We start from the raw sequence: 16,169 nt of genomic DNA, 5'->3' as shown, positions 1-16,169 counted from the left end.
TGCAAGGTATTAGGAATTTGCCAGGATCTTGTTTCTTTTGAGGTAGAGTTCTCTGAATCCAAGTGTCTAGTTCACTAATGAGCAAGGGAGGTTCACCTTCCCAAGTCTTATTACCAAACAGCTTGGCATTCAGCTTCATGATAGCTCCTAAGTGCTGAGCAACTTGCTCTCCAGTCACATCTTCATTCTCTTCAGAGGATGAATATTCTTCAGAGCTCATGAATGGCAGAAGGAGATTTAAAGGAATCTCTATGGTCTCTAGATGAGCCTCAGATTCCTCAGGATCCTTAATAGGAAACTCCTTCTTGCTTGAGGAACGTCCCAGGAGGTCTTCCTCACTAGGATTTTCGTCCTCCTCCTCCCTTGTGCATTCGGCCACTTTGATCAAATCAATGGCCTTGCACTCTCCTTTTGGATTCTCTTCTGTATTGCTTGGGAGAATACTGGGAGGAGTTCCAATAACTTTCTTACTCAGCTGGCCTACTTGTGCCTCCAAATTTCTAATGGAGGATCTTGTTTCATTCATGAAACTGAAAGTGGCCTTTGACAGATCAGAGACTATATTGGCTAAATTAGAATTGTTTTGTTCAGAATTCTCTGTCTGTTGCTGAGAAGATGATGGATATGGCTTGCTATTGTTCAGCCTTGTACGTCCACCATTGTTAAAGCCTTGTTGAGGCTTTTGTTGATCCTTCCAGGAGAAATTTGGATGATTTCTCCATGATGAGTTATAGGTGTTTCCATAAGGTTCACCTAAGTAATTAACCTCTGCCATGGCAGGGTTCTCAGGATCATAAGCTTCTTCAGAAGCTGCCTCTCTAGCACTGTTGGCTGCATGTTGCAATCCATTCAGATTTTGAGAGATCATGTTGACTTGTTGAGTCAACACTTTGTTCTGAGCCAATATGGCATTCAGAGCATCATTTTCAAGAACTCCTTTCTTTTGAGGTACCCCATTATTCACGGAATTCCTCTCAGAGGTGTACATGAACTGGTTGTTTGCAACCATGTCAATGAGTTCTTGAGCCTCTTCAGGCGTTTTCTTCAGGTGAATAGATCCACCTGCAGAATGGTCCAATGACATTTTCGAAAATTCAGAGAGACCATAATAGAATATATCTAATATGGTCCATTCTGAAAACATGTCAGATGGACATCTCTTGGTCAGCTGCTTGTATCTTTCCCAAGCTTCATAGAGGGATTCACCATCTTTTTGTTTGAAGGTTTGAACATCCACTCTCAGCTTGCTCAGCTTTTGAGGAGGAAAGAACTTATCTAAGAATGCAGTGACAAGCTTATCCCATGAGTCCAGGCTATCCTTGGGTTGTGAATCCAACCATACTCTAGCTCTGTCTCTTACAGCAAAAGGGAAAAGCAAGAGTCTGTAGACTTCAGGATTAACTCCATTTGTCTTTACAGTGTCACAGATCTGCAAGAACTCAGTTAAAAACTGGTAAGGATCTTCAGATGGAAGTCCATAAAACTTGCAGTTTTGTTGCATTAAGGCAACTAGTTGAGGCTTAAGCTCAAAGTTATTGGCTCCAATGGCAGGAATGGAGATGCTTCTTTCATCAAACTTGGACGTTGGCTTAGTGAAGTCACCAAGCATTCTCCTTGCATTATTATTATTATTTTCGGCTGCCATGTCCTTTTCCTGTTCGAAAATTTCTGAAAGGTTGTTTCTCTTAAAGATGTTTTTGGATTGTTGTAATTTAGCTTCTCTTAATCTTCTCTTCAGAGTCCTTTCAGGTTCTGGATCAATTTCAACAAGAGTGCCTTTATCCTTGTTCCTGCTCATATGAAAGAGAAGAAAACAAGAAAAGAAAGAGGAATCCTCTATGTCACAGTATAGAGATTCCTTTATGTTAGTAGAAAAAGAAAGGGGTAGAAGAATGAAGAAGGATGGATTCGGATTTTTGGATGAAGAGAGGTGAAGAGAAGTGTTAGTAATTAAATAATTAAAAAGAAGAAGAAAAGAGAAAGGGATTTTCGAAAATAATTTTGAAAAAGGGGTTAGTAATTTTCGAAAATTAAAGGTAAATTGTAATTAAAATTAAAATTTGAAACAATTAGTTAATTAAAAAGAATTTTTGAAAAAAGAGAGAGACATTTTCGAAAATAGAAGAGAGAGAAGTAGTTAGGTGGTTTTGAAAAAGATAAGAAACAAACAACAAGTTAGTTAGTTGATTGAAAAAGATTTGAAAATCAAAATTGAAAAAGATAGGAAGATAGTAAGTTAGATAAGATATTTTGAAATCAAATTTTGAAAAAAAGATAAAATTTTGAAAAAGATAAGATAAAAGGATAAAAAGATTTTTTTAAGAAAAAGATATTTTGAAAAAGATTCACTTTTTTTTTGAATTTTTAATTATGAGAGAGAAAAACAACAAAAATACTTTATGCATGAAATTTTTAGATCAAAACAATGAATGCATGCAAGAATACTATGAATGTCAAGATGAACACCAAGAACACTTTGAAGATCATGATGAACATCAAGAACATAATTTTGAAAAATTTTGATGCAAAGAAAACATGCAAGACACCAAACTTAGAAATCTTTAATGCATGGAAAATATGAATGCAAAAATGCACATGAAAAACAACAAACAACACAATTCAAGAAAACATCAAGATCAAACAAGAGGACTTATCAAGAACAACTTGAAGATCATGAAGAACACTATGAATGCATGGATTTTTTCGAAAAATGCAAGAAAAATTTTTAGAAGCATGCAATTGATACCAAACTTAAAAATTGACTCAAGACTCAAACAAGAAACACAAAATATTTTTGATTTTTATGATTTTATGATTTTTTGTATTTTTATTAATTTTTTTCGAAAAAATAGTGTTGAAAAACGAAAAATAAAAAGAAAAATTTTGAAAAAGATTTTTGAAAAGAAAATTACCTAATCTGAGCAACAAGATGAACCGTCAGTTGTCCATACTCGAACAATCCCCGGCAACGGCGCCAAAAACTTGGTGGACGAAATTGTGATTCTTATTCTTAGATCTGATTCATTGTAATTGGATTTTAGATGAATATACCCTTAGGGCACTGTTTATTTTCTTCACAACTCCGTTCAACTAACCAGCAAGTGTACTGGGTCGTCCAAGTAATAACCTTACGTGAGTAAGGGTCGAATCCACAGAGATTGTTGGTATGAAGCAAGCTATGGTCACCTTGTAAATCTCAGTCAGGCGGATTTAAACATGATATTTAATTAGATTCCAATAAAATAGAAAATAAATAATAAAAAGGATAGAAATACTTATGCAGATTCATTGGTGGGAATTTCAGATAAGCGGAAGGAGATGCTGTAGAGCTCTCGGACGCCTGCTCTCCTACTCCTTCTACTCAATCCTTCTTACTCCTTTCCATGGCAAGCTTTGTGTAGGGCATCACCGTTGTCAGTGGCTACATCCCATCCTCGCAGTGAAAGCTAATGCTCACGCACTCTGTTACAGTACGGCCAATCACCGGTTGGTTCCCTCCCCTACTGGAATAGAATCCCTCTTTTGCGTCTGTCACTAACGCCCAGCAGGTTACAGGTTTGAAGCACGTCACAGTCATTCAATCCTAGAATCCTACTCGGAATACCATAGACAAGGTTTAGACTTTCCGGATCCTCATGAATGCCGCCATCTATCTAACTTATACCACGAAGATTCTGTTGGGGAATCTAAGAGATACACATTCAAGCTTGTGTTGCATGTAGAACGGAAGTGGTTGTCAATCACGCGCGTTCATCAGTGAGAATGATGATGAGGGTTATCTAACTCATCACATTCATCATGTTCTTGGGTGCGAATGAATATATTGGAATAAGAATAAGAGAGAATTGAATAAAAGAAAATAGAATTGCATTAATACTTGAGGTACAGCAGAGCTCCACACCCTTAATCTATGGTGTGCAGAAACTCCACCGTTGAAAATACATAAGTGAAAGAGGGTCAGGCATGGCCGAATGGCCAGCCCCCTAAAACGTGATCAATGATCTCCTAAGATGGAGAATAATGCAAAACTGAGATCAAAGATGTCTAATACAATAGATAAATGTCCTATATATACTAGACTAGCTACTAGGGTTTACATGAGTAAGTAATTGATGCATAAATCCACTTCTGGGGCCCACTTGGTGTGTGCTTGGGCTGAGTTTGATCAATCCACGAGCTGAGGCATTTCTTGGCGTTGAACTTTGAGTTATGACGTGTTTTGGGCGTTCAACTCCGGATCATGACGTTTTTCTGGCGTTTAACTCCAGACAGCAGCATGAACTTGGCGTTTAACGCCAAGTTACGTCGTCATTCTTCGAATAAAGCATGGACTATATATATTGCTGGAAAGCCCTGAATGTCTACTTTCCAACGCCGTTGAGAGCGCGCCATTTGGAGTTCTGTAGCTCCAGAAAATCCATTTCGAGTGCAGGGAGGTCAGAATCCAACAGCATCAGCAGTCCTTTTGTCAGCCTTTTTCAGAGTTTTGCTCAAATCCCTCAATTTCAGTCAGAATTTACCTGAAATCACAGAAAAACACACAAACTCATAGTAAAGTCCAGAAATGTGAATTTAACATAAAAACTAATGAAAACATCCCTAAAAGTAGCTTAAACTTATTAAAAACTATGTAAAAACTATGCCAAAAAGCGTATAAATTATCCGCTCATCAGTATGCTTACGGAGAAAATGATTGTGAAACTAATGAAAAAATAAAGCAAATAGAATCCTAGGAAGACTATTTATAACTCAAAATATGTTCATACCACATAAAAAATAATGTTAGCACTATGGTTAGGACAACAATAAAGAAAAAGTGATTTTACTAGAATTGGTTTTAGAATTGAGTGAGAAAATTTGTATTAAAAATTTGAATGCCTCTGGAGATAGTTGTAATAAATATAACATGTGTTTGTATAATAAGAAAACTGTCAGAGTTCTTTCTAAAGAGTTCATTAATGTGAATAATCAAACCTCCTTATTTATGAGTGAATGGTGTTCTCTTATATAGCAACTGGGTTGATTTTAATAGCAATCGGCTAAATCAGTATTTATTCAAGTTCCACTTACTAATATATGGATCCAATTTCTTAAACTATTAATGAGTTTAGTTTAAAGGAGCCCACGGAGGCAGTTCCATTAAATCAAACTTATGAATTAGCTAAACTTGTTAGAATAAATGTGTTAAAGTAGTTTTATATTTTATAGTAGAGTAAAATATTTTTTACATATGTGAGTTAAATTTATACTTGAGATTAAAGTAGAAAAAAGAAGTTACAATATTCATAAATTTAGTGTGTTGTGTTAAATTTATCACACCAAAATAGAGCTCGCAATACCCCTTTAGCATCAAATATGTGCTCATAATAGAGGCTTGTATCTTCAGCTTTCTGGTTTTTGAGGTATCACAATGCCGCTCTAGCATCACCCAAGACATGATGCCTTCGCCTAGCAATCTCATTATACATATCCCTTAAGGTATAATTAACATTTTCATAACCACCTGCTTGATTAGCTAACATAGCATATATATGGGGCGTGCTAATGCCTGCATCCTTCATGTTGTTCATTTGACTAGCATTCCTATGTGTAGGAAGGAAACCAACTAACCTAGGATCAAGACAATCATGATTGTGCGATTCAACAAACAAAGCCACATGCCATCTTCCAGTGTAAGCCACAAAAACGAACTACAAACCTAACCAGGCAACCACAACGAGTCTCAGATTTTGGTTTCCTTTTTCTGTTTTTCATATTATAATATTTTTCTGGTCTAAATCCCTCACGAGAACACACAAACAATTACTTTACATATTCTCCTTTGCTATTTTTTCAAGTCTTACTTTTTCTAGTACCAAAACCAACAGATTTCGCATAATGGTTATAGAAATCCAATGCTATCTGAATATTAGGAAAATGAAAATATTCCATCTCATGAGTACCTATGTTCAGAAAATGAACCATGGCAATATTTTCAATATCTTCTATTCGATATAATTCATCCATCTCATGTGAAAAATCGTTCCCATCAAACATTGCTTGAAATTCTTGCTCTCCTAAATCCTCAGAATTCACAACTTCCTGCTCAATTTCATCTTGATACATTCCTTAAAATTCCTCTGTATCATCTAACTCTTCTATCATCTCATCAAAGAATATTCTTTCTTCCATTTTATCATCCACTTCAAGATCCTACTTAGCAATTTTATTTGTAACCGGAAAAAATAAAACAAATAGTATTCTAATAAATCAAAGTGCAGAGACCACTAACATGAAAATAATAGCACTGTTCTGGTTTTATATTTTTTAAAACTTATTAAATTCTAAAATAAGTAAAATAGAAGAAAGCATTGAAAATGTAGAAAACAATCTCCCTTATGCTATCAAACTCAATATCAATTAAAAAAACAAAAGGAAGAAGAAACATCAATGTCCAAACAGAAAATATCCACAACTATATACAAGAAACAGATTTAAATTTATGAAAAAATGAATAGAAAACCATTAATGTGGAAGGAAAAAGAAACTATATGATAAAATACAATATTCATGCATTAGAGAGGACTTATCAGTGGTCGCACTTCTCTTGTGCCACTGTCGGAACCGCCATTGCTGCCTCCATTATTAGGTGTATGTTTTATATGAACCCTCAAATTTTTTGGTGTTTTGTTAAATTAGTCATTAATATAATTTTAATTGACCCAATAAAAAAATAGGAATATGATGGTAAATGATTAATATTGGATTATTCTTATAATAAATAAGAGATATAGTACTAATGTTATAATAATTAGCTAAGAATGTTTTTACCAAAAAAAAAAAAAAACAATTGTATTAAACAAACATTAGAAAGGACCAACATTAATGGCACCGAGTTTGAATATAAATGAACTAATCACAATAATTAGTTCAAGTTTTTCACTACCGTTTCTTGAGACCATCTCCATAAATGTGATATAAGCCTAAAAATGACGGAAATAATGCTGACATGCACATGGATATGACACAATATGTCACATATTAATACATAAATTTAAAATTTTTTTAAGGCATCGGACACATTTATATAAAATATTAAATATTTTTTAGATAAATTGTAATAATATTTTAATATTTTATTGATATTAAAATAAAAATAAAAATTTTAATTATTTTTAATATCTTATTTTAATTATATAAAATATTTAAAATATTTTTTGATTTAATAAATAATAATATATATTATTTTTAAATTTATTTTAAGAATAATTTTTTAACAATAAAAAAGACTACATTGACACGTGATGGTATTTAGATATATGTCCAAACGTGTTTGAAAAAAATTTTTTATTTTCTTAAAATACGGTTGAACATTAAACACGCGTATCGGACGAGTGTCGTGTCTGACATGCGAACACGATAATTCAGCAAAGTATCTGTATTTCGTAGACTTTAGTCAAGTGATTATAAAGTTATTACTTATTAGTTATTATCCTTGTTGTGGCTAAAGAATTTATGAAAGATGCAGGAGTGAATAAGTAAAATTATGACTACACTTAGGGGTGGATGCGGATCGGATCCAATATCTGCAATTTTTAAGCTTGGATCCGATTCGATTCGATCCGCATATTTGCGGATTGGATCGGATATCGGATATATCTGCAAAGCACAAAAATATTTTTAAAAGTTTATTTTTTAAAAAAAATATCAATAAAATTTATTTTTTCTATTCTTTTAAATATGTTTATTCTTAAAATAATATTAAACATACATTTCTTAAATAATAAATTAAAATAACAACATATATGATAATTATTAGTTGAAATAAAATATAAAAAGAATATTTATTTATTTCTTTATTTTTGTGGATATGCAGATCGGATATGCGAATATCTACACAAAATTCGCAATCCGATCCGATAGCCTTGTGGATCGGATCCATATCCGCAATTTTTGGATCAAATTCGGATAAATACCGCAGATATGCAGATTGGATGCAATTCATGAACATCCCTAATGACACTATTGTAAAAGTAAAGTAAAAATAGTGATGTTAGGAAGATAAAAATAATCAGAATTTGTATTAATTAGTTAGTATTTATTAATTATTATAATAATTAATGAATGCTAAATAAGATAAGTACGGACTATTTTTGACTAATTTATTTTAGTTATCAAGCATTTTTTAGTAAGAAATATTTCTATAAACCATGCAAGATCTTATGATTAGGCGGGAAACGGACCTAAACTCATTGGGCCGCCTCGCGTAATCCGCCAAAAAAGGCGGGTCGGGTTGGAAAATTGAGACCGCTAAATAACAAAAGCCCATCTAATCTGCACCGTTTAAACCACGGGCTTTGGTGAGGCGGGACGGACTTTTTCGCCGGGCTTTTTTTTTTGGTAAGGGGGTCTTTTTGTAATTTTTTGGCCAAAACCTAACTTACAAGAGTATGAAGATGAAAATTGAGTGTTTTGGATTATGTTTATGTTATTTTGAAGACAATATTTATAATTATGTTTTGAATTATGTTTATTTTGTTTTGGAGAGAATATTTATACTTATGTTTTGGATGAAAACTTAGTTTTTTATAATGATGTATATTAGATATTTATAATTACAAAGACTTTAATGTTTGTGAATATAAAAAATATAATTTTTTATGTATTTAGAAATTATAAATTTATTAATATGGTTATGAAATTATATATATTATTTAATAGTTAAATATATAATAGTAAAAAAAAAAGAACTTTGGCAGGTTTAGCTCGCTAACTGGCAATTAAGTAGGGCGGAATAAGATTTTAGGACAGCTTCAGTAAGTAAAATAGGACGAATTTTTTGCAGGACGAGGTGGGGTGGACTTCCTCGCTTGCCACCCCTATTTACGATAATAAATATCTTATCTATTTGCTTTCTTAATCAGTAGATACTATTTACAACTAAATTTCAAAATCTATTAAATCAATACTTACTTTGAAAATAATGATCTCTTTTACTTTTTAGATAAAAAAAAAATACTTATGTATAAATAACTTCTAGTGTCTCCCTATGTAATTCTCCATCTCCTGAATCTTCCTCCTTTCAAATGTTCTATGGTTTGTGATTCATCCTCCCACTTTCTTTTTTATGCCTTTAATATAATGACCGAATGGCAAGCAACCTTGTGAGAATGATAAGTTGCGATCAAAATACCTGCTTGAGTACAAAACACAAGAATCTATAGTATTAGTCCATCAACTCCATCATATTAATGAAGAAAAATGTTGGTAAGTTATTAGAATTTATTATTTTTTATTATTATTAAATTATTAATTTAATTTTTTTAATTTAGTAATTTAATAACATATTTTATTTTATATTTTTAAATATTAATGACTAAGTAATAGTAAAAAACAATCAATTTTGATGATGTTTCAACATTTCTTGTTAATAAATATATAGCAAATCAACTTCCTAGGTAATGGATTCTTTTATTGTTCCTTGGACTACAATTCAAAATTCTATGATAGGAACAATTACCTGCTTTTGTCTCGGGATCCACCACTGCTGCTGCTACTACTTTTAACACTCCAATTCTTGGAGCCATTCTGAACTTTGGGCTTCTTAAGAGAAATTGGAAGGAAGAGCTTAAGGAGGAAGGAAGCACTGTCCATGCTCTCAACCCTCATCATCTGCTTTGGCCTATTAATGCTTTCGCTTTTCTTCGCTTTTTTCGGCTTCTTTGCTTGGGCTTTACCACTGCTATTGCTGCTGCTGCTACTACTACTGCGAACTTGCTTGTGTTTATTCTCTTCATCTTGATACGGCTGTGATTGCAACACCTGCTTATCATGCACAACCATGTCCTGGAACGAGAGTTCGAAGCTAGAATCCGGCATGCCTTGAACCATCTCCATAAGCTCCTTCCTTCCTTCTTCAATAGCTTTGATCTTTAAAGGGTCCATGATGTGGCTACAACGCCGGCTGCGAGGAAGAAATGGAGAGCACTCAACAACTTTCATCATGTTTTTGCTATCGCTCATGAAAGAGGACATGGTATTTGATGGGTTCCAGAAACTGAATTCTGTGTCGCCTTCATCTTCGTTGTCTTCTGCATATTCTTCTCTGTGATGAGGCTTCATGGTTTGTAAGGTGACTGAATGAAAGGAGAAGCTAAGGGTGTTGGTGATTTTGTAAGTTGTTAGAGAAGGGGAAGAGGGTCCATCATGTTATGTTACCTTAGAAAAAAGAAAGTCAATGTCTTTTGCTACATGGACTTTGTGTATCACGTTAAGTCTTTGCCGTCTTGGATGGGAGTCAAAGTAAATAGTCAAGATATTCATTTTTTCTTCACATCTTTCCCATCTTTTTCTTTCAGGAAAAAAACTCGGGTGACTTATGTTTTAGTAGGATTCTAGAATAACAGTTACTGCTTCACAAGATCACAGTATTTGGTCCACAGAGAAAAAGAAAGCTTAGGTGTTTTAGTACGACCATAATATCTCTTTGTATATTTACAAATGTATCTAGTATTTTACATAAAATGCTTATTTGCCTCAACTATTTTGTTGGCGAAAAATATTACACGTTCAATAAGATTTATTATTTTTGGCCAAACACTCTAAATTTTAAATACTAAATTTTAAATTTTAAACTCTAACATCTCACTTCTAATAATATACAAAGTGTTGGGTAAACGTTTTGATTAATATTAATAAAAAATATTAATCATTAATATTTTTCTTTGTGAATATTTAAATAAAATAAGATAAAAACTCACGTGCAATTGTTTTTATATAAAAATTATTAGTTAAAAATTATTAAATAATTTGACATATTTAACTAAATTATTATTTAACAACTCTTAATTATCAATTTCATATAAAAACAACTAAATATACATGAATCTTTACCACAAAATAATTGGGTGCACGGTGCATCCAAACGCAGGAAGTTACTATTTAGTATTTACTAAGTGAATCAAATTCGAAGGCTTCAAAGTAGGTGGAGTCTACTACTCTGACTGTTTCGCAACATCATTACAATAGAATAAATTTGTTCGTTTGAATTGAAATTCTAAACGGTCTGTTCTATTTTTTCCAAATTCCAAGAGTCAACTCAGGACACAAATTTCCTGTTTTATTTGGTGATAAAATTTTACACAGTTGCTGGCAATTGTGAGAACTTAGTCAAGCTGGTCTTGTTAGTTCATCGGTTTTGCTAACTCTTCCAAGGACGCTCGTTATGTTTCAGATCAAATGTGTTCAAAACATGAAAAATGAATACTTTGGAACAAGTGTTTTAGAACACTCGCTAATAAAACTCATACTTTATTAAGTAATGTTATATACACTTCCTTTTAAAGTTTCTAGTTTTTGTACTAAAAAAATGATGGATAAAATGTGTAAGAATAAAAAAATTTCTCTTTTATATCATAAGAAGAGGATGTAAAATATATATACAAACTATGCTTGCAAGGATCAGTGACAATAATTTATTAAAGAATTTCTAGTCATAGCCGTTAGATAAATTTTAAAAAGAAGTAACACTAAATACTAAAGTAGAAATCATCATCCTCATCAGGAAGAAGAGGGTAATCACTAAAAGGCTGATATCCTGCATCCTTCAGATGATAAACTAGCTTATTGTTTATTTCACATATCTCACCAATCTGTGGATGGAATTTGTCCTTAGCCACAAACTCATGTCTTGCATCCCTTAACTCAATCCAACTATGAGCTGCTTCTTTCTTTAAACCTTTCTCCTTCATTATCCTCCTAATTTTATCAGCATTGTCGAATCTGCCAGACGCGGCATAAATGTTTGATAACATGACATATCTTGCTGTGTTCTCAGGTTCCAACTCAAACAAAGCTTCTGCAGCCCTTCTAGCAAGATCCAAGTTGCCATGAACTCGACAAGCACCCAACACTGCCCCCCACACTGCAATGTGGTTCCTAATTCTGCTAGGCGTTTTCTCAATTAAATCCACAGCTTCCTTGAGTCTGTTTTTTCTCCCAAGCAAATCAATTAGCAGAGCATAATGTTCAGGACTAGGCTTAACGCTATATCGCAGTTCCATCAAATCCAGCAACTCTAAACCCTGATGGACTAGACCTGCATGGCTACAGCCAGATATCACTCCAAGAAAAGTCACATAATTAGGCTTCAAGTTGGTTTCTATCATCATCCTTCTAAAGACAACCATTGATTCATGCCCATAACCATTCTGTGCAAATCCAGTTATCAATGTATTCCAAGATACCAAATCCCTCATAGGAGCCATCTCAAACAGAATTTCAGCTGATTTCATATCCCCACACTTCCCATACATATCAATCAAAGCATTATATAAGTACACATTAAACAAGTTTTTCTCACTATTGCTATATCTTATAATCTTACCATGGACTTCTTTACCTCTTCCTATAAGAGCCTCGTCTGCACAAGCACCTAAAACACTTACAAATGTTTGAGCATTTGGATTCACACCCTCTTCCAGCATTTGTTTAAAAAGATTCAAAGCTTCGCTGCAACGTCGGTTCCTAGCAAAACCAGTGATCAAAGCAGTCCAAGAAATAGTATTCCTAAACGGCATGTTGTGGAACACCCTACAAGCCTCGTCCAATTTAGATGCCCGAGCATAAGCCACAACCATAGATGTCCAAGACACAACATCATTCTCTTGCATCCAACAGAACACGGAATACGACGAATTTGGCTTGCCGCATTTTCCATAGGCATCGATTAGAGCGTTGCTAAGGATCATGTTACCCTCTATGCCAACTATAACTGCCACCCCATGAACTTGGTGGAGCCATTTAAGGTTACCTAAACTAGCACAGCTCCCAACTACGCTAACAAGCGTGAACTCATCCAACATCAGATAATCACTATCCACTTGCATCGTCCGGAAAAGACTAACCGATTCTCTGTGAAACCCGTGGCGTGTAGAACCGGATATAAGCGAGTTATAGCTGACAAGGTTTCGGTGAGGCATTTTATCGAACAGGTTATATGCTTTATCGAAAAGACACATTTTGGAGTACAGAGAGATGAGCGTGTTCCACGAGCGTGTGGTCTTATTGGGAAGATCATCGAAGGCCTTCTCGGCACTCTCTACACAGCAGCACTTGGAATACACATCGATGAGACCGTTGGTGAGAAAAGGGTCGAAAAAAAGCGCGGTTTTTATGAGGTGACAGTGCAGGGCCTTGCCAAACTTGAAACTTTTCGTTGTGATGCACTTGGAAATCAGGGACGAGTACTTCTTTTCGGGGGAGGAAGCAGTTACATCAGTGGGAAGCATGGTGAAACTCTATTTGAATGAAGAAAAAAGAGGGTGCAATTGCAACAGGTCATCGAGCCCTAACCCAGTTTCAGTGGTTCGAAACCTAGCCAGTGGCCTCTCCGAGCCTCCATTGAAGACCTAAATCTCTCTCTGCTCTGCTCGGTTCGACTATTCGACTGCTTTTCCCAGAACGTAAGTTTTGCTCCTCCAATCTCACTTCTCATGTTGTACCCTGCATTGTGCTTCGTTTCTATCTTGATGCTTTATTGTGAAAACTGAAAAGGAAAAAATAGATTTTTGCTTTTCAAAGGTGCCACTTGTTTTTTGGAAGTTGATTTGATGGATGGGTTCTTGAATTTGTCGATTGCATGAGCTCAAAATTTTGGGTTTTCAATTAAGAACTTAGGCTGTCAAAAAATGATGGAAAGAAAAAAGCATGTAAAGAATTAGGAATAATAAAAAAAAAATGTATGCTGATTGAGTTTCATGTTAAAAAGAAGCTTGTGCAATAAAAAAAGAAGATTTGAGGAGTAATTTTGTTCTCATTATTTTATATTCAGTAGATTTTTGAATTTGTTAAATTAAGATGCTCTATATTAACAAATTTTTTCCTTGAAATGACTGGTAATCTGACAGTTTTTATTGAAGAAACGGAGTAACTGGAAACTTAGCTTTTTAAGAAAGAATGAAAGAGGTTGATATGTGTTGCTGCAAAAACTAAATGAAAAAAAGGTGAAATAACAGTGCCAATACAAACCCAGATTTCTCATTTCATTAACTAGTGTCACTTAATCTACTTTATTGTATTTATGATCAATATATATTTATTGGAAGAGTTAATTTACTTAGTATACAAATAAATTCAGTGGTTGATCTACAATTGCGACATATGTGTACAATATTTAGAATTGAGTGAGATTTTTAATTTTCATTTTCTTAGCATAATGTAACTTAGCTTGTTAGGATCTGTAATATATTCCTCTTCAAGTAGCCATATATATGTATTATTGAAACTTGAAAGAAAAAAGTTTAGCATGAGGTTTAACGTTGCTTAATTGGTGTTTCTGATGAGGAAAATATGTCATCAAGAGGAGAAGGTGCTGCTGATTTTGTTTTTATTTTATGGTTTATGACTTATGATTTATGTTGAGGGGCGTAATGGGACGGGTTTTTGTCCTATCCGACTCTGCCGCACTTTACAATAATCTGTATAGAACTCGTTTTGCTCTTATCCATTTCTATAATTATTAAAATTCAACAAATAAAGTTAAATTTCAAAATTTATATAACCATCGTTACATATATAATATAAATTAAAGTAAAAACTTAAATATGATGCAATATTGTTAATCATTTTACTAATTATATATAGGGAAGCGAATATAACCTAAACCCGACCCGCCCGCGCAAGACCATGCCCTGCTAAAAACCAGCTCCGAACGGATAGCGGCGGAGTAATTACCTGCATGTTCAAGTAGTGTTGTCATCCCTACTTATGTTTTGTCATATTTGCATTCTATTTTATTTTATTAGATCTGAGTTTGAGTTGATAATTAATCTGCTGATTGTATTTTTTTTCCCTCCTAATTATTGTTGGTTCTATTGTCATTGTTGTGCACTCCGATTTTTTTTTCCCTTCTATTTCTTGTTCATTCTATTATCAGCACCACCAACACCATATCTAATGGATTTTATTATTAACCTAACTGTAAATTCTTCGTTCTATGTGCGTGTCTATATATATACACTCAGGCCACAAAAGAATTATACGTGAAGAAGGGGTATATAACTTTTGAATTTATATAACAAATAGAGAAAAGTGATATAATTTTCGATTTGTGACAGCATTAATGAATGACAGTGTGTGATATAGACGAAATGCTAAATTTGTGGAGATTTGTTAATTACAAGTTGGTGTTAAATGACCAAATCTAATTTATGTGAAAAATGTTTTTGAAGGGGAGGGGGGGATGTGGGAATTGTTGTGATTATGTTAATTTTTCTATTGTTACTGAATTCTGATAATTTCTGCACAATGTGATGCTTGTGAAAATAATTAGTTATTCCAAGAGATTTTTAAGAGATATATGATACTTGAATGAAGTGGTTAAGACTTTTGAAATGATGACAACAAATTAGGGAGTATATTCAGCAACTAATGGTTTTTAGGAATCAATTTGTGTGGCTAGATTGAATAAGGGGTTATTTGATTTTTAGGTGATTGTCTCTAATTGTACATTTCTACAATATATAGTCCTTATTGAACATTGTTCTGTTTTCTCCTTGCTGATTTATTGTTCATGTAGTTATATATATGAGATGTGTTCAAGAAAAATGATTGGTTGAGTACACAAACAAGAAAAAATAGATTGATAGAAATGCGGTTAGTTCCAAAATAGCGTTTCAAGTTTTCTTTGGTTGTAGGTGTAAAAGAAAAAAAAAAGCATTGTCCCTAAATCCATACACGCTCCTACCTTTTGATATATAAATATGAACTGATTTTTGTTAATGCACTTGAAGAAAGAGGTGAGAGCTAACTTTGTAGAGACTTAAATTGAGAAGCAAGGAGAGAAATTGTTTAACTTTTGGATGCTTGCAATATAATATTTTATTGGTTCACACAACTTACTTTCTCCATCTGTTCAATGGGGATCCCTTCCATTCTATTTTACTACCTTTATACTGTTTATCATTAGTTAGATTAAGAAACAATTTGTCATGGCCATGTAGAAATGATTTCGTACTTCAAGTGAATTTTTATGACCAAGTTCATTATTTAGAAACTAAAAGTTGAAATAATTTAGTTGGTCTGACTTTAGAAGTGCACACTACAGTTGATGTGTCTTTGTTTTCTAATGATTCTGTGTTATGCTTTGTTTTCATTGTTGCAACAGTGGATTACATTTAGGCGTCAATGCC

General features: G+C 33.6%; 2 protein-coding genes across 2 annotated transcripts; both read right to left on the bottom strand.

The window, feature by feature from the left end:
- Positions 1–8,754: 8,754 nt before the first annotated feature.
- LOC130955008 (uncharacterized) lies at positions 8,755–10,171 on the bottom strand. Its single transcript, XM_057881788.1, has 2 exons — positions 9,500–10,171; positions 8,755–9,172 (listed from the first exon to the last, which is right to left on the bottom strand). Exons 1-2 carry the CDS (start codon positions 10,099–10,101, stop codon positions 9,085–9,087), a joined length of 690 nt encoding a protein of 229 aa, XP_057737771.1. The 5' UTR covers positions 10,102–10,171; the 3' UTR covers positions 8,755–9,084.
- Positions 10,172–11,442: 1,271 nt separating this feature from the next.
- Positions 11,443–13,679, bottom strand: LOC130955007 (pentatricopeptide repeat-containing protein At2g21090-like). Its single transcript, XM_057881787.1, has one exon. It carries the CDS (start codon positions 13,266–13,268, stop codon positions 11,508–11,510), a length of 1,761 nt encoding a protein of 586 aa, XP_057737770.1. The 5' UTR covers positions 13,269–13,679; the 3' UTR covers positions 11,443–11,507.
- Between the last annotated feature and the right edge of the window lie 2,490 nt (positions 13,680–16,169).

This window comes from Arachis stenosperma, chromosome 10 (genome assembly GCF_014773155.1).
Source record: "Arachis stenosperma cultivar V10309 chromosome 10, arast.V10309.gnm1.PFL2, whole genome shotgun sequence".
Lineage (NCBI taxonomy): Eukaryota > Viridiplantae > Streptophyta > Magnoliopsida > Fabales > Fabaceae > Arachis > Arachis stenosperma.
The sequence above is the reverse complement of the archived record's forward strand: the minus strand, read 5'-3'. Positions and strand labels throughout refer to the sequence as shown.